We start from the raw sequence: 19129 nt of genomic DNA, 5'->3' as shown, positions 1-19129 counted from the left end.
GGAAGACAAAATTGCTTTTAACACATTCAAATTTAGTTATGCTCTAAACGTTATTTTATATTTTTTTAAATTGTTATTAAATTACATAATGTATATATATTTTTTATATAATGGAAAACCATCCTACCTTGTGTAAAATGTTGCAGAACGTTATCAGTTACGTGATAATAACTGGAACTTCCCCTTTTCTCACCTTTCGCTTTAAAAGGCAAACATTTGAGTACGACATGGATTCTTTTTGGCGATTTTCCTGTTAGAATGCATATCTCCGTGAGCTTTTCAGTTATTCATATGGAATATCTATATTCCATTGGGCATTAAGTTTAATTAGTTTGCAAAGTGTTGGTATTTACCTAATAACCAACCGTACAATAGCATGTATCAAGCACTGACTCATTCACATACATGTGCATTACAATGGAAATATACATATTGTTTTTTACTAACAAATATAACAAAACTATCCCTATAATGTTACAGGTAGACTGACATCACCGATTGGATGTGTAACAGGTTATTTATAAACTTGATTACAAACACGGATCTTGATTTGGACAATAAATCAGACACTTTTTAAATACCTAAGTTTCATATTAACATATCACCTGTAAATTCGGTATTTAAACGGTTACCTGTATAAGATAGATTGTGAGCATATTATCAAATCTGAATAAAAAGGGTAAAGTAATACATATACCACACAAATACAACTAATTAAACATCACTTAGAAACATATATTTCTACCTGCATTAAAAGTTTACAAATATTAAAATCTAACAGAAACATTATAAAAATCACACTATTTACACTGTATCAAAGTGGAGAGTTAACATGAAAAGAGATTCGGTTGCATATGCATTTTTATCGTCGTGGAGTACAGTTGATGACACAACGGTACAACTGCACTTCACTCCGATACATAAGTGCAATCAACCGTCGTCTCCGACGATGAAGTATATTTTCAAAATGGATTAAACACTTTTGCGTCCTAAGTATCACCGATAGAGCTTATTTCGCTTCAGTATTTGTGTTTTTAATTTGTACTTGTGATTTTATACTTTCACATGTGAAGATTACAGACGAAACCAAGAGAGCATTACAAACAATCTACAAAAAAAGTACAACCATGAATGTTTGTCACCTACACGTACAGCCAATGTTATGTGAGTGGTAATACCCCGAAAATAAATCGACGCGAAATAAATTCAGCTTCATGACCTTTTTGACCCTCTGAGATGTAAATCGCGAATATTTTATAAGGTATGCAACGTGAAATTAATTTTGTTTAAAGTAACAGCATTGGAACATGAAAAAATATTATTTGAATATAAAAGAAAAAACAATCAGAGAAGAAAAATCCTAAGTTGTGATTGATTTATCCATTGTCCTTCTACCTTGATTTTGGAATTATATAATTCTGATACCAGTTATGTTGTGTAAGGTCGAGATAAGATTGAAGGTCGTCCCGAACATTCCAATCTGACTATGATAGGTTACATTAAGAACACCAGACATTGGTTCCCATGTAATCATTTGTTACAACAAGGAGCAGTGGCCTAGCTGATTTGGGGTCTCAATACTACTTAGCCAATATTTAATGCAAAGGATATGTGAAAATTAATTATCAGAATTGATCTTATAGGTATGAGTGAATTTGTATGGAGAATTAGCATAATAAAGAACATTTACATTATGTAGAGAAATCCAATAATTGTGTGCTGAGTTTGTCACGTAGGCCAGTCAGTAAAGGTTACAGTTGTTTTACCGGATGTAGCATCGGTCAGTAATTTGGCTTTGGTATTTCAAATATTGGTTAAGTCAATATACATTAAAATTGTTTTAGTCTTTTTTTGCTTTTGTTATAATTACAACAAACAACATGTTTTTGGTTGATTTTGAAATAAAAAGGTTTCGGGGCACCATGAAAAGAATGGCCTGGCCCATGTACTAGTATTTTGTTGGCATATATGTATTACATAAGGGAAAGCCATCAATTATAATTTTGTATGAAAATATATCAAATGAGTTCGGTATCATATATCGTTACATGCGACAAAGATATAATCAGCTAAGAAAATTATCTAAAATGTTACAAATAGTATAATCTAAATAATGTTTCCTCTTCCTTTTTCATATGTACAGTATATAATTATTTCCACATACAATTGTCAAGTTATCATTTGTACTTGGTTAAAGGTAGTTTCCTCTCGACAGAGAATAATCCTTTTTGTTTAGGATTGTATGCTATCTGTATTTCAATAATGAGGAAGGGGGTTCTAATGAAATTTAAACAAATGTGTAAATTATTTCAAAATTTAAAGCAATTGTTAAGATTGGAAACTTGGTAAGAAGAAAAAATCCAAAGAAAGGCTTGCCGAGTGGTGGAAAAGTAGTCGTCGTCGAAATTGATGACACAAGAAAATTGTGAACGTTAAATAGTAACGTATTATCTACATATCGTATGTCGTCTGCTCTTTAATGCCATATATTTACATTTCCTTCTCGCTTCTACTATATAAACTAACCAAGGCAAAGTGAAGTAGATGGCGGCATAACTGACAACCAATGCGTGACCATTATGACGTTACTAATGTTGACGTGGTGACGTCAACTGATCACCGTCAAAATGGCTGTTCAATCTTGTAGATGAAATCAGATTTCATGGTCTAGCTTAAACAATGTGAATGCAGAGACCCTAACATGAGTTCATAATGTAAATATAAGCATTAAACTATCTTGGTATGGCATCTATATAGACCATAGATGCCATAGGAAGATAGTTTAATGCTTATATAACGCGAAATTGATAAACTTTTATATGGGTCGATAAAATACATATCAATATGTCAACTAAAATGGAAGATGTGCCATTTTTGATGACATCCCAAGCTCTTTCACTAGATTGAAGTCATCCAAATATCTGCTTTAATGCCTCAGGTTTTATATTGTTTCTCACACACTTAGTGGTAAATAAAACAATGTAAGTTATCATCAGAAGAATTTTATCATAACATGAAAACATAATGTCATTATAGAGAACAGATGCCATGGTTAAACCGCACACATCCATAGCGTTACGTAATTCAGAGTCACTCTTACATCAGTGTCGATAGGGTTTGGTATGTCTATCGAAGTGTCATCTATAGCAGGTGTAAGTGAAATTGTAAAGCTAACACCAATCCATAGCATTGATCATTAGAAACAGGATATACTACATTTTAAAATTATCACTCATTGATCAAATACATCCTTTTAAATAAAATGTGAATGTTTGGAGCCAAAACTAATTTTACGCAACAATAAGCCTGCATACGTAATGCATTACAAGTGTGTGGAGGTGATCAATCAAAGAGCAGCTTTTCCAACTTTTCAAATCCACGTTAATACTAAGAATAACAATTATCAAATAACAATGATCATACGCATTTGTCTATTGTTTGTGCCTAGTCCACTCGTCACCATTACGCGCCGCCTTTGTTTTATCAAAGACCTGTAAATGATATGTATGAAACAGACCGTTCTTTAGTATATGCCTTTTGGGCACACTGACGCAATTGGCAGTACATGTACATGTGTATGTGTGCGCGCTGAGGTCTAGCTTGTGATCCGGGATTATATACCTACCATAACAGATAAGTATTGTTTCCAATACCATACCACCAAACTGGCAGCTACAAGCATGACATTAGTACTGGCAATGCGTATAGTCTCTTTAAGGCTATTTGCTTCACAATTACGAGCTACCATCGCGCACCAGACCGCTAGGACATATGTAGATACTTTAGCACAGCGAAGTGCTCCCGGATTAGGTGCTCCGAAGAAGCTATGGTGGGCGAAGGAAATTACTCCGGACTATCACGTCGCCGGACGGTTGTCCGAACGACAAATCAAATACGCCGCAGACGGTGGATTCAAAAGTATTGTGTCGTTGTACCATTATGCCGAACCGTCCAAAATAGGTGACGAGTACCTTCCTACGTCTGAAGAGTCGGCAGAAATTGCGAAGATATCCGGTCTTGCTCATCGGGTGGTGTTGGAACCAGGGAACTCCGATTGGACTTCCGTTGACGCCGTGAACAAATTATCTGAAATCATCCCAACCTTAGAAAAGCCCATTCTTCTTCATTGTCACCGTGCTTATACGATATCATTTGTGACCATGATTCACATGGCTAACGCTTCGAAATATGACCCAAATTATTCCCCGAAAGTTGATGTACAAAAGTTCTACAAGATGGCTGCTCTTATGGGCATAGACTTTACTATGGACGCTACACGAAAAACTGCCGCGGAAATAACCGGCGAGACTGTACCGGAAACTGTTCCGACACCGAACGTCGTGCCAAAAGTATGGTATGACTATTGGATGGCGCATCCAGTGTACAAGAACTGGTACACGGCCGGACAAATACACGAAAGTCATCTGGAGAAGTTAAAAATGGACGGCTTCATCCACATTATCAATATGAGAATGGGGGTCGATGACGAAAATGGAAATCCTTCCCAAGAGCAGGTAACTCTAATCAACGTTAAAGACGGCACACCGACTTACGGTAACAAAGAAACAGGTCCACGACAGATCCCGGATACATTAAAGGGCCTGGTCCTCGATTCTGGAAAGGACAATGGCTTTATAGCCGAAGGTTCCGACGTAAACTACGAGGCCAGAAACGCTGGCGAGTTTGGAGACGACATCGGTTATAATGAGGAACGTGAAAGACAGGTTCTGGAGAAGGAAGGTTTCCAGTATTACCACATGCCAGTCTGTAAGTTGTTTTACTTATTATGTCTAAAATACTCAATATAACATAAAATGTTCATTGTGTCTAATTTTGATATTTTTTTATCGCGGTTGCTATGACACTATGCATATAAAAAAGGAATTAGTTCGATACTGAATTTCTATTTACAAAAACTAACCTAGAATATTTCTTCATACCAAAAATGAAATGTCCTGACCAAGACTGAAAACATTCACGAATAGTTCATGTTATTTAGCAAAGACCTTCGCAAAACTCAACGATACTTTCTCAAGAGCAGTCAATGTTTCTAAAAGTAGTGTTAATTTTTCAAACTCTAAGTATAAAATTCAAAAGAATGACAATTTGTTCAGGAGCATTGAATTTATTCTATGATTATATATCGCTTTTGTTTATTATTATAATAAAGTATCAAATCGAAGCCTCTACAACAACTCATAAGATTTTAACAGCTTTGTTTTATCAGAAACAGAATCATAGCAGTTCTACCCTATGTGCTCCTAACAATTGGCAATAAAGTCAAAACATTTAAAAAAATAACATAAATGAATTAAAAATAATTAATGATATATATGTAGAAACTTATCAATCTAATAATGTATTCGATTTTTTTAATTTTCAAACAAAATTGAAAAATGCGACTGGTATCACACTATATATGTAAAACAACAATGATCAATAAAAGTTCAAACATTATAACATTGATGAATATATTTTTTCTAGCCGAATTTTTATTCAGTCTTTGCATATAACAGAGTTATCTCCCTTGTGGTGAGGTGTCTGTAATATGAACAGTAACCTAATAATAGATGTGTACTCAAAACCTTTTAATTTTATATTTCTCAATTAGTTTTTATTACCATAGATATATTCTATACCGTTATTTCAGATTTCTTTTAAGTCTACAGTTAAACAATGAGGATTGGACACGGTTCACTAATAGGTCAAAATATCATTATCAATCGTCTGTCCATATACATGTATTCAACAATAAAATCAATAAATATTTTCTTTTAGTGCAACTCATTTGCTTCTTATTCATTTTCAGGCACTACCGATATAAACTATTAATAATCCACTCTATAAACGGGTCTTGTTCACATGGAGTAGATGATGAAAATCGAGTTGTGATTTTATTATCTTCCGGCATAAGAAGCAATAAATATGCTAGATGAAGTATTTCCTAAAATTATAATTATGCTAGAATGCTAATAATTCAATCTGCATTTTCATTGACTTCACAATGAATTTGGCCATCTTATAATGTAGAGAATGACGTCACTGTTTGTAACGCCATCTCTGATACAAAAAAAAAGTTTCAAGGGAAACAACTTATATAGGCTATATACCTGTTGTAATCCTTTTTCATATATTTTTTGAAAAAACCCCTTGTTGAAATAGATTGAATGATAAGGATTTACTTGAATAGATTTGTATGTTGTGGAACAATAACACAAAAATCAGTGTACTGTAGATAAACGCTAAATGCTATCCAAGTTCATTCTTAATTCAAAATGTAATACTTTTATCACCTTTTATGTCTCTAACGGTTTGCACAAAGGAATATTTTGTTTACATCCATGGCATTTTAATCAAGAAAATAAAAAAATAATCAGCAAGGAATAAAGAGAGGGAAAGAACCTATCACACTAATTATAATTACTTTATTACCAATCGTGTAATGATTAATTACAAAATCATATAACCCATTTATCTGTTTTAACGCCGTCACTATTTTATTTTATGTTGACATGGTAACATAACCTGACATGTGAAGTATTGTGACCTTGAGTTTCATGTGACGCCTAATTTGTTTAGCGTTCTATAAACTGCACTACACACACGTTGACTATGTATGCACATTATTTGAGCTGCAATAAAATGTGCATGTGAAAGCAGGTTTACTGTACAAAGTGCAGATATCATTCCTGTGTTCCTACGGTTTAGCAGAAGTCTTATAAATAGGTACATGTACATTATGTAGCTGATAACAATGCGTCCTCCAAATCACAGTGTGAATTATTTCATTTTCAATGCATATGTTTAAATAAGAGCTCCAAAAAAAAATGAAAAAAAAAAACATATCAAGATGTTCGCCTAGTTGTCGTACATATAAGACTAAGCTGTACAATGAATGTTAAGGATATAACTGTACACAATGCGATTACTAGAACTATGAGCACTGTAACACACGTTAGTTTCGTTTATCAACAACGAAACCCCCATTAACTAGTATTTTTTTCCAAATGTTTGGGGATATAAAAGTTTGATTTTGTAAATCGATATCTATTATAATAGATGAGTTTTACCAGTGACTTCTGTAACACTTACTTTAATGCTTGCTAACAGGCTCTATATCTTATTTTAGTTTTAATTTGTGCTTGGCCTTTTTGACATTTTTGCTTATTTTTACTTTTTTTGTCATGTTTTGTAAAGAAAAAAAAATAATTTTCAGAGATCTTGTGTCTGGTTAGACGTATTTCTTAATCTCCAATGGTTTTCACTTTGGTTTGTAATCATAATAAATTGCATAACCTTTGTAATTTTATTGTTAATTCATTTTCACCACGGAACTAAGTTGATGCCTAAACATGGCGATAGGAATTGAATTTCTTGGCAGTTTGTGACAATGCTCTGAATAAACGTGGCCTTGGCTAGTATCAGTATTGGACAAGAAGAATGATATATGTATCCAAGCAGTTACATAATTTGAATCCCCTTAACTTAAAGGTTAGGTCAGAAGATCCACGGTGATCATATTCTGTCTTTAGTTCAAATCTATTGTTCAATACATTTTGTTTATCAAAGTTTTGTAGTAATGCAATTAAACACGTTGCTATGGTATTTGTTATATTCAATTCAATTCAACTTTATTGCTTCCTTACATCCATTCAAAAGGGATTAATAGCAAAACATACATGTACATAACACACAGTAGATCAAAACAACAACTTAAACATTTATCAAGTCAGTATTCCTCAGTTCAAATGACCTTTTAACAAAGAATCCTAAATCCTGCAGAAGTGTTAGATCATTAGACGACAAGAGTCGTATAATATTTTCAAAATCTGTTAAATGGTGGTTAATTACATAAATGTTATGTTTTGTGTTTTCATGTAATGGTTATGGTATTATTGTATTTTGATGTTTTTGTAGTTTGATGACAATCTACAAAATCATATCATTTATATCGCGTTTGTAAACCGTTTGCTTCCTTCTACGACCGGATGGTTTATAGAGATTTTTATTTTGATAGTAATATGTGGGTCAGTAGATCGTTTTGAACAATAGGATATATAAATATTGTTTCTAAATGTGATTAAGTAGGTTATCTTTTCATACGAAATAGTGTTGTTACCTCCAGTATATTACCTCATTAATTGAAAGAAAGTCACCTGACAATAGTAACTTAAGTTTTTCCCATCTTAATGTAGACTTGTCAGACCTACAGATGGGTAAATACAACATACATGTGTGTGGAATACGTACATTGTATAGTTTTGCCCAGTCGCTGTACCACTGGCCACAGTTATAGCCCCCTTAACTAGGTCAAGTGAAGTGGTGTAGATATGACAAGTGGGGAGGGAGTCAGCGGGGTGTCATAGGGCTACAATATAATGCTATTGTGAACATGATGTGTTATTATATATTACACATAAAAGGGAATAATTTCTTTTGAAAAAAAATTGTTCCATGTTCATTGTACATTACTGCATGATAAATGGACTTTCAAAGGAATTTTCCAATTTAATGACTGTCTAATCCTGGGGGAATACAAAATCAATTCAAAATTATTTAATACAAATCATATGAATAAATAGTAAGTATGGGATTGTGTCGTTATTAGAATTAGTTCATACTAGTCAGTTCGAGCCTCAAAGGTTCCAATCATAAGTAAACATTTCTTCAACAAATATAAATTAAAACATGCTTCTGATGTTGTTGGTTGCCAGTGGTTCGTTAAAACGAAGTGATTTTGTTGGTTGTCAGAAGTTCGTTATAATGAAGTGATTTCGTTGGTTGCCAGAGTTTCGTTAAAACGAAGTGATTTTGTTGGTCCCCGGAGATTCGTTATAACGAGGTGGTTTTGTTGGTCCCCAGAGGTTCGTTATAACGAAGTGATTTTGTTGGTCCCCAGAGGTTCGTTATAACGAAGTGATTTTGTTGGTTCCCAGAGGGTCGTTATAACGAAGTGATTTTTTGGCTGCCAGAGGTTCGTTATAACGAAGTGAATTTGTGGTTATTAGAGGTTCGTTATAATCTTGTTTAACTTTGATTCTTATATACATTTGTTGGTTTTTTTTTAAATAATGCAAGTTCGCCGTCTTCAATCTATTTCATATGTCATACAGATTCGTAAAATTACTTTAAATAGCAATAAAACAAAACCAAATCGAACCAATATTATTTTATTGAGTTTATAGATGGTTCTAAGGAGGAGAGGGGTTAGTAGATAATAAATATCAAATTAAAACGTAATATCAGCCCGATGATTGTCTTCTTTCGCACCAGAAAGCAAAATTCAGACCATGATAAGACCAATGTTTACAACATGCCACATAAGGGAACCTCACACGTCTCGTACACATGTATACGTGCTAGATTTAGCGTGAGGAGCACAGCTGTGCAATATACACGGACAAGGCAACGAATAGACTGGCAACGCTGTGATCCGGTAAAGGTGTTTATTTCAGCTGCAGTGAAATGTGACAACCCTGCTGCCAGATGATGTAATAATAATCAATTTCTAATAGTGTGTATGGATGTGTATATATGAGTGGAAAAACCGATATCTCGATTATCGACAATATCACGTGCACAGGAAAGTGAGTTATATATAGCCACGTCACCATTCGGAGTTTCTCGGATATCTAGCATTTGGATAAAAGGTACAGACATGAATCTTGTATTTAAATTGATTTTATTGACTTTGGGATTATTCGTTGCGTTGTTACGGGCTGATTTGCAGCAATCAAACAGTGCATATGTTAACACCTTTATGCAGAGGAGTGCCCCGGGACTTCGTGCCCCTAAAAAACTATGGTGGGCCAAGGAGATAACGCCAGATTTCCACGTCGCTGGCAGACTAACTGAACGACAAATTAAATATGCTGCTGATGCAGGATTTAAAAGCATTGTGTCGCTATTTCAAGATGACGAACCGTCAAATATTGGCAACGAGTATATCCCTACCAGCGCGGAAGCTGCTGAAGTCGCCAAGCAAGCAGGACTTAAATATCGCGTTGTCTTGGAAACGGATAATTGTGATTGGGCATCGATTGAGGCTATAAATAAAATGTCTGTCATAATACCTACATTGAAAAAGCCTATTTTACTTCACTGTAACCGAGCATATACGATAACATTTGTTACTATGTTATACATAGCTAATGCTTCAAAACACGACCAAAATTATACACCTCAGGTAAATATAGACAAAATTTACAAAATGGCTACCGCCATGGGAGTAGATTTCGCAATGGATTTTACGCAAACGACCGCAGCGGAAATAACTGGTGAAGAGATTCCGGAGAATTTACCGAAACCGGACGCCGTGCCGGAAGAATGGTATGATTATTGGATGGCACATTCTGTATACAAAAATTGGTTTACTGCAGGACAAATACGAGATAGCCATCTTGAAACTTTACAAATGGCCGGCTTCACCCACGTGATCAACATGAGAATGGGCGTCGAAGACGAAAACGGAAATCCTTCCCAAGAGCAGGTTACTCTCATCAACATAAAAGACGGAACATCGACGTACGGCAACAAGGAAGTTGGTCCACGACAAATACCAGAAACTTTGAAGACACTTGTTCTAGATTCCACTAAAAATTACACTTTTGTGGCGAAAAATTCGGCTATGAACTTTGAATCACGTAATCCAGGAGAGTTCGGGGACGAGATCGGTTATAACGAAGATCGGGAAAGACAGGTTCTGGAAAAAGCGGGTTTCCTTTATTATCACATGCCAGTCTGTAAGTAAATTATTTCTATGGCCGATATGTCCATGCCAACCACGTGTATGTCAACATGGATAGAGAGCTTGCAATATCAATGACGTCACGACTAAATGAACCAATTTCATTATAATGTACATTAATATTATATTACTTTCTCGTTTTATTAGTGCTTATGCGGTATTTTAGTGTATCCTTGATACTCCATGGATTACTATCACTGCCGTTATTGAAATAACGACTGTTATACTAACTCCTTGTATATCGAGGATCATTTTAGTGATAATACCAAGTTAATTGATAACACCAAAAAGTATATTCACGTTTCGTTTTAATAGATTAAGACATAATAATTATATTTGAGTGTTTTGTCACTATATGAATCAACCAACTGGTGAAAACAAACATTTGCCTATGAAAACACTATGAATACACTATGGCTTATTTCCAATCGCCATCAGTTGCTAGGCAACTTAACAATTGGGCGGAGCTACTTTCCGATCACGCCATCTCCGTTGACGTAATCAAACGACGTTAGTATCGATCGGAAACTGTTACCGAACACATCATCATGTTGATCTTTTAAGTGTGAGGTTCGTGAAAAATGAAATGGGGTCAGAGGATAATACCTTTCATTTGTACATATACGTACATTTGTTTTGTACATTTTTAGACTACCTGTATGTGGTTATCGTCTCGGAATTTCAACAATGCATGCATATAAATTTATTATTACGCCTAGTGGTATAAAATGATGAAATATTGAGAAATCATAGCGGAATTAAATTATAACCTGCCGTTAGAATAGAAGCAAAACAAAACGGACATGGAATCACAATTACCATCTCGGAATAATTTAAATGATTACAATGTCAAATTGTCTCAATCTCTAACGCATGAGAGAAATAAATTTTTAGTCTAATCAAAGCTTTTGTATGTATCGGTATATTAAAACAGTTAAAGTATGGGGTTTAGAGATATAGCAAGTTTCTGGTTTCCCTCGAACTTGCCTATTTCCCTCGGCTCCGCCTCGGGAAACTGACAAGTTTCGGGAAACCAGAAACTTGCTGTATCCCTCAACCCCATACTTTAACTGTATAATATTTCATTTTAATTAACTGCTGTGATATGTGTTATATATCACTTTATCATTGTATGTTGTTATGTTACCTTATATTGTGTATAAGACAGAATGATATCTGTTTGACGGTAATATCATTACATCATGTGTATATTTTACCTATCGTGGGTCTATCTAATGTTATAAAAGCAAAAAACATGTTTTCAGAATAAATTGATTTGAACAGTCAAACTTACCTACACATTCTACAGAGAAACCTGTAAGAATGTAATATGTAATTATATATATATATAAGAACTTATCCTTTTTAATTATCACTGAATACATTAATGACTACATTGTGAAATATTTTGCTGGGCTTGAACATCGTATAACGTGATCGCCTAACTCGTTAAGAAAACTTGATGAGAGAAAGGTAATCGTCAATGTGTACGTGTGTCTTGTCACATAGTGTTTACTACAGAGAGTAATCGTCAACCTAAATACGCCTTAGACATCTATAGGGACACTTAGAAAGGTCAAAAATATTGTAAAAGTGGCTATTTTCGCGAATGCTTAATGTCGCGATTTGCGACCATAAAGCTTTGACAGTCATGTTATTTTCACCATTGATGTAGTCCTTACACAGTTCATGTATTCACAACACATTACATTTTCACGATCAAGAGATGCGTAATTAGCGAAAAAAAAACCTCGCCAAAAATGTCCGCGTTTACAGAATATGTAAACTACAACTGATCCATGTCTTCATAAGTAAATATCATAAAATACTTTGTATGGTTTTGACTCTTATTGGCCCCCAAATTCGTGTAATTTTCAACTTATAGTTACAACAATAACCTTTCGTATCTGAAATATTTAGTTGACCCCTGATTTATCTAAGATAATACTCTGTATTAATGTATGGATATTTTATATGGTTACTATGGCAACAACAACTGCAATGATACATAACTATCATACTAATTGTATCAGGGATATACTAGATATTTGAAATTCAACAATTTAATCACTAAATAAAAAGTTTGAAAAGGATGAGTGTCCTATCCCCCGGGTATCTGTAAACAAAAAATAATGCGTATCCGGCATTGCCACCAGAGGGCCCAAATTGACACCCATCCTTTCATCAGATTTGGCAGCCAAAAAGGCCCCAAAATATACATCTAGTCCATTTAATATTTGAACGAAAATAGAGTACCTGACATAAGTGACTATGTAATATGAAAAGAATAGTATGGGTTTGGCCGTTTTTGGCCCCAAAATCCGTCAAATTTTTAAAATTGTTATTTAGTGATAAAATTGTTGTATTTAAAATATTTAATACATCTTTTAATTACTGTAATGTCTGTTTTTTGAATTTGTCGCTTTATTTAGTTGCCATTATAACCACCCAAAATATGCATAAATTATGAAAATGTGGAGATTTTGACAATTTTGGACATATTTGTTTATGGTCAAGTTTATTTTATCCAAAAAACACCAAAAAAAACCCAAAGAGCGCAACCTGGAACAAACTTTATCTTTATCTTAAAGGTGTATCGGACCTGAATACATATCTCAGTTAATATCTTTGTTCAAGGATGCGTTCTATGGTTTCCTAGATTTAAAAAATGGCCAAAATTGTCAAACGAGTTTGATAAATCATTACGTAGCCACTAGTATTAGATTTTATTTATTAAATAACTAAAATTGATGGACAGGTAAAACTTTCAATCTCGCTTATATTGATGGCATGGCCGTATAACATAGCTGAACGAATTCGTTGTCTCTATTGGAGGTTGTAGACAATTGAATGATAAATAATTCACAATTTTACAATAAGAATTGGTTTTAAAGCCAGCGTACCTGAGGATACTATTTTTGTATGTCCACAGTGTCTGGGGGAAAATTCAGTCCGGAACTATTCGGGAAATATAAGGACAAATTGCTGGAGATCGGAAGAACTGGGGAGCCTGTCTTAGTTCACTGTGCTAGTGCTACCAGAGTGGGTAAGTACATGGGGAGAACTGGGGAGCCTGTCTTAGTTCACTGTGCTAGTGCTACCAGAGTGGGTAAGTACATGGGGAGAACTGGGGAGCCTGTCTTAGTTCACTGTGCTAGTGCTACCAGAGTGGGTAAGTACACAAGGGGAGAACTGGGGAGCCTGTCTTAGTTCACTGTGCTAGTCCTACCAGAGTGGGTAAGTACATGGGGAGAACTGGGGAGCCTGTCTTAGTTCTCTGTGCTAGTGCTACCAGAGTGGGTAAGTACATGGGGAGAACTGGGGAGCCTGTGTTAGTTCACTGTGCTAGTGCTATCAGAGTGGGTAAGTACATGGGGAGAACTGGGGAGCCTGTCTTATTTCACTGTGCTAGTGCTACCAGAGTGGGTAAGTACACAAGGGGAGAACTGGGGAGCCTGTGTTAGTTCACTGTGCTAGTGCTATCAGAGTGGGTAAGTACATGGGGAGAACTGGTGAGCCTGTCTTAGTGCACTGTGCTAGTGCTACCAGAGTGGATAAGTACACAACGGGAGAACTGGGGAGCCTGTCTTAGTTCACTGTGCTAGTCCTACCAGAGTGGGTAAGTACATGGGGAGAACTGGGGAGCCTGTCTTAGTTCACTGTGCTAGTGCTACCGGAGTGGGTAAGTACATGGGGAGAACGGGGGAGCCTATCTTAGTTCACTGTGCTAGTGCTACCAGAGTGGATAAGTACACAACGGGAGAACTGGGGAGCCTGTCTTAGTTCACTGTGCTAGTGCTATCAGAGTGGGTAAGTACATGGGGAGAACTGGTGAGCCTGTCTTAGTGCACTGTGCTAGTGCTACCAGAGTGGATAAGTACACAACGGGAGAACTGGGGAGCCTATCTTAGTTCACTGTGCTAGTGCTACCAGCGTGGGTAAGTACATGGGGAGAACTGGGGAGCCTGTCTTAGTTCATTGTGCTAGTGCTACCGGAGTGGGTAAGTACATGGGGAGAACGGGGGAGCCTATCTTAGTTCACTGTGCTAGTGCTACCAGAGTGGATAAGTACACAACGGGAGAACTGGGGAGCCTGTCTTAGTTCACTGTGCTAGTGCTACCAGAGTGGATAAGTACACAACGGGAGAACTGGGGAGCCTGTCTTAGTGCACTGTGCTAGTGCTACCAGAGTGGATAAGTACACAACGGGAGAACTGGGGAGCCTGTCTTAGTTCACTGTGCTAGTCCTACCAGAGTGGGTAAGTACATGGGGAGAACTGGTGAGCCTGTCTTAGTGCACTGTGCTAGTGCTACCAGAGTGGATAAGTACACAACGGGAGAACTGGGGAGCCTGTCTTAGTTCACTGTGCTAGTCCTACCAGAGTGGGTAAGTACATGGGGAGAACTGGTGAGCCTGTCTTAGTGCACTGTGCTAGTGCTACCAGAGTGGATAAGTACACAACGGGAGAACTGGGGAGCCTGTCTTAGTTCACTGTGCTAGTCCTACCAGAGTGGGTAAGTACATGGGGAGAACTGGTGAGCCTGTCTTAGTGCACTGTGCTAGTGCTACCAGAGTGGATAAGTACACAACGGGAGAACGGGGGAGCCTATCTTAGTTCACTGTGCTAGTGCTACCAGAGTGGATAAGTACACAACGGGAGAACTGGGGAGCCTGTCTTAGTTCACTGTGCTAGTGCTATCAGAGTGGGTAAGTACATGGGGAGAACTGGTGAGCCTGTCTTAGTGCACTGTGCTAGTGCTACCAGAGTGGATAAGTACACAACGGGAGAACTGGGGAGCCTATCTTAGTTCACTGTGCTAGTGCTACCAGCGTGGGTAAGTACATGGGGAGAACTGGGGAGCCTGTCTTAGTTCACTGTGCTAGTGCTACCGGAGTGGGTAAGTACATGGGGAGAACGGGGGAGCCTATCTTAGTTCACTGTGCTAGTGCTACCAGAGTGGATAAGTACACAACGGGAGAACTGGGGAGCCTGTCTTAGTTCACTGTGCTAGTGCTACCAGAGTGGATAAGTACACAACGGGAGAACTGGGGAGCCTGTCTTAGTGCACTGTGCTAGTGCTACCAGAGTGGATAAGTACACAACGGGAGAACTGGGGAGCCTGTCTTAGTTCACTGTGCTAGTCCTACCAGAGTGGGTAAGTACATGGGGAGAACTGGTGAGCCTGTCTTAGTGCACTGTGCTAGTGCTACCAGAGTGGATAAGTACACAACGGGAGAACTGGGGAGCCTATCTTAGTTCACTGTGCTAGTCCTACCAGAGTGGGTAAGTACATGGGGAGAACTGGTGAGCCTGTCTTAGTGCACTGTGCTAGTGCTACCAGAGTGGATAAGTACACAACGGGAGAACTGGGGAGCCTGTCTTAGTTCACTGTGCTAGTCCTACCAGAGTGGGTAAGTACATGGGGAGAACTGGTGAGCCTGTCTTAGTGCACTGTGCTTGTGCTACCAGAGTGGATAAGTACACAACGGGAGAACTGGGGAGCCTGTCTTAGTTCACTGTGCTAGTCCTACCAGAGTGGGTAAGTACATGGGGAGAACTGGTGAGCCTGTCTTAGTGCACTGTGCTTGTGCTACCAGAGTGGATAAGTACACAACGGGAGAACTGGGGAGCCTATCTTAGTTCACTGTGCTAGTGCTACCAGCGTGGGTATGTACATGGGGAGAACTGGGGAGCCTGTCTTAGTTTACAGTACTAGTGCTACCAGAGTGGGTAAGTACATGGGGAGAACTGGCTAGCCTGTCTTAGTTCACTGTGCTAGTGCTACCAGAGTGAGTAAGTCCATGGGGGAGAACTGGGGAGCCTATCTTAGTTCACTGTGCTAGTGCTACCGGAGTGGGTAAGTACATGGGGAGAACTGGGGAGCCTATCTTAGTTCACAGTACTAGGGCCACCCGAGTGGGTAAGTACATGGGGAGAACTGGGGAGCCTGTCTTAGTTCACAGTACTAGTGCTACCAGCGTGGGTAAGTACATGGGGAGAACTGGGGAGCCTGTCTTAGTTCACTGTGCTAGTGCTACCGGAGTGGGTAAGTACATGGGGAGAACTGGGGAGCCTATCTTAGTTCACAGTACTAGGGCCACCCGAGTGGGTAAGTACATGGGGAGAACTGGGGAGCCTATCTTAGTTCACAATACTAGGGCCACCCGAGTGGGTAAGTACATGGGGAGAACTGGCTAGCCTGTCTTAGTTCACTGTGCTAGTGCTACCAGAGCGGGTAGGTACATGGGGAGAACTGGGGAGCCTGTCTTAGTTCACTGTGCTAGTCCTACCAGAGTAGTTAAGTACATGGGGAGAACTGGGGAGCCTGTCTTAGTTCACAGTGCTAGTGCTACCAGAGTGGGTAAGTACATTGGGAGAACTGGGGAGCCTGTCTTAGTTCACTGTGCTAGTGCTACCGGAGTGGGTAAGTACATGGGGAGAACTGGGGAGCCTATCTTAGTTCACAGTACTAGGGCCACCCGAGTGGGTAAGTACTTTTCACGACTTTTAATATTTGTGGAAATAACGTAACTGTAGAACAAAAAAGATATCATAATGTCAACTTTTTGTTTGAATACAATAATTCACAACTATGATTGAGGAAAAATGCACATCTATGTTGCAATAACTTTTCCCTAACCCATATTGTTATATTTGAAAGAAGAGCTAAAGTTTTATAATAAACCATTTTGATATCAATGACGGCGTCATCGAAAAACAACGATATCTTATTTTTTATTTCAACGATGCAACTGCAACAGGGGTGATTTTACGGTAGATAAGTACTATATGGCTTATTCATACGTGTATGTAAAAGATGACATAACATCCATATCTTTCATATTTAAAAAGAGTATTTTTTCTTCGCATATCCATTTGGAAAACTTCTTAAATTTTTTATTACAATTTTACAATGAAGATTTCCTGCCATTTGCAAAAGAAACCTCATAATTTCACTCGTGAGTGTCAGACAAAATATTGTAAAAGTAAACTATTAAACCAAAAGTCATGTTTAAAATAAAAATTCGTTTCTATACCTGATGTTGTTTGTTTATTTCTTTTTTTACAATTGCTTGCTTTTACCTCCAGCCTACATGACGGTGCTGGCCGCAGCCCTTCAGTACAATAAGGACCTAGACTGGGCCCTACAGAGGACGAGGGAGCTAGGATTTATCGTCAGCCCAACAGAACATAAGGATGTCTATCTGATGTACTCGGCCTGGCTCGATAAAAACTTCAACTCTACTAAGGACGAACTTTGAGGACGTTTAATCCCGGTGTAATTCCGGGAGGATTTTTAGTGCCATGGCGTTTTATATAGAATTGTGAAAAATGTGGAGTATTTCGTGAATTAATTAACGGGATAATTATATATAGTTGATTTTCATGTGTAATCATGCCACAAATATTTTTTTGTAATAAAACTAAGACTACATTCCTTCTTAACAATAAATTGGAAAATATTTACGAAAGATCATGGTTACTGATTTTAACAACTACACAAGTTCGGAAGTATCATATCTTCAGTATCAAGTTGATTGTTTCATTTGAACTATTTGCCTTAAAAATTGTATTTGTCCTTTTTAATAATTATGATAATATCATAATTGTCATTATTCGTTTCAGTGTTAATTAACACAATACAGCGGCACTAAATCAGCATTAATTGCTTATAAGTTATTCAATTTTATTCATTCATTATGTTATCATTGCTCTATGATTGAATTTATAATGCAATAATTAGCCCGTAAATATATTACATAGTATTTCTAACTGTATGAATACCTTAGTGCGCCATATGTTGAAATAACCATAGTTTACATTTTATATGTCTTTTATTTGAGGAACCTGTTCTAGTCCAGCATCTATGAAACTATGCTGTGTGTAAGATTGTGTTAAATTCATGAACGATTTTCTTTTGTTATGAATGTATTCGTCCAGGGATTAATATATGTATCACTGCAATCCCAAGAGTTGTCGAAGTAAGCGTTATCTCCCCTACAATCCCATGTTATTACTTCGTTATATACATCGAAAATAAAAATTATTTTGATTACATACTTGACATATTGTTGTTTAATTACGACGAAGTGAATAAAATGATGCCAAATTAAAGGAGAGCATAGACAGAGGTCAAAGGATGAGTGTCAATTTGGGCCCTCTGGTGGCCATGACCGATAAGCATTATTTTTTGTTTACAGATACCCAGGGGTTAGGACATCATGATATGACAGTATAATTAAGGTCAGGTCGGAGTCCTTTGTGAGTTATGGGGGTTAAGCAGGAGGGGCAATTTTCTGTTTTGTCCCGTTTTGTAGGAACCAAATTATATATTTGAATTATTTTTTATGAATTATAATGTATTTATATGTTAAAATTT

General features: G+C 37.2%; 1 protein-coding gene across 2 annotated transcripts; it reads left to right on the top strand.

Moving 5' to 3' along the window:
• The first annotated feature begins 3550 nt into the window (after window positions 1-3550).
• On the top strand, window positions 3551-18807 carry LOC138336448 (uncharacterized). 2 transcript variants are annotated; one of them, XM_069285951.1, is made up of 3 exons: window positions 3551-4767; window positions 13680-13793; window positions 17839-18807. In XM_069285951.1, the coding sequence occupies exons 1-3, from the start codon at window positions 3681-3683 to the stop codon at window positions 18009-18011; spliced, it is 1374 nt and encodes a 457-aa protein (XP_069142052.1). In that variant the 5' UTR covers window positions 3551-3680; the 3' UTR covers window positions 18012-18807. The 2 variants fall into 2 exon arrangements, with proteins under 2 accessions (XP_069142052.1, XP_069142054.1); XM_069285953.1 differs by lacking the exon at window positions 3551-4767 and adding an exon at window positions 9187-10742.
• Window positions 18808-19129: the final 322 nt, after the last annotated feature.

Source organism: Argopecten irradians, chromosome 12 (genome assembly GCF_041381155.1).
Source record: "Argopecten irradians isolate NY chromosome 12, Ai_NY, whole genome shotgun sequence".
NCBI lineage: Eukaryota > Metazoa > Mollusca > Bivalvia > Pectinida > Pectinidae > Argopecten > Argopecten irradians.
This window is presented reverse-complemented; position numbering and strand designations above follow the sequence as displayed.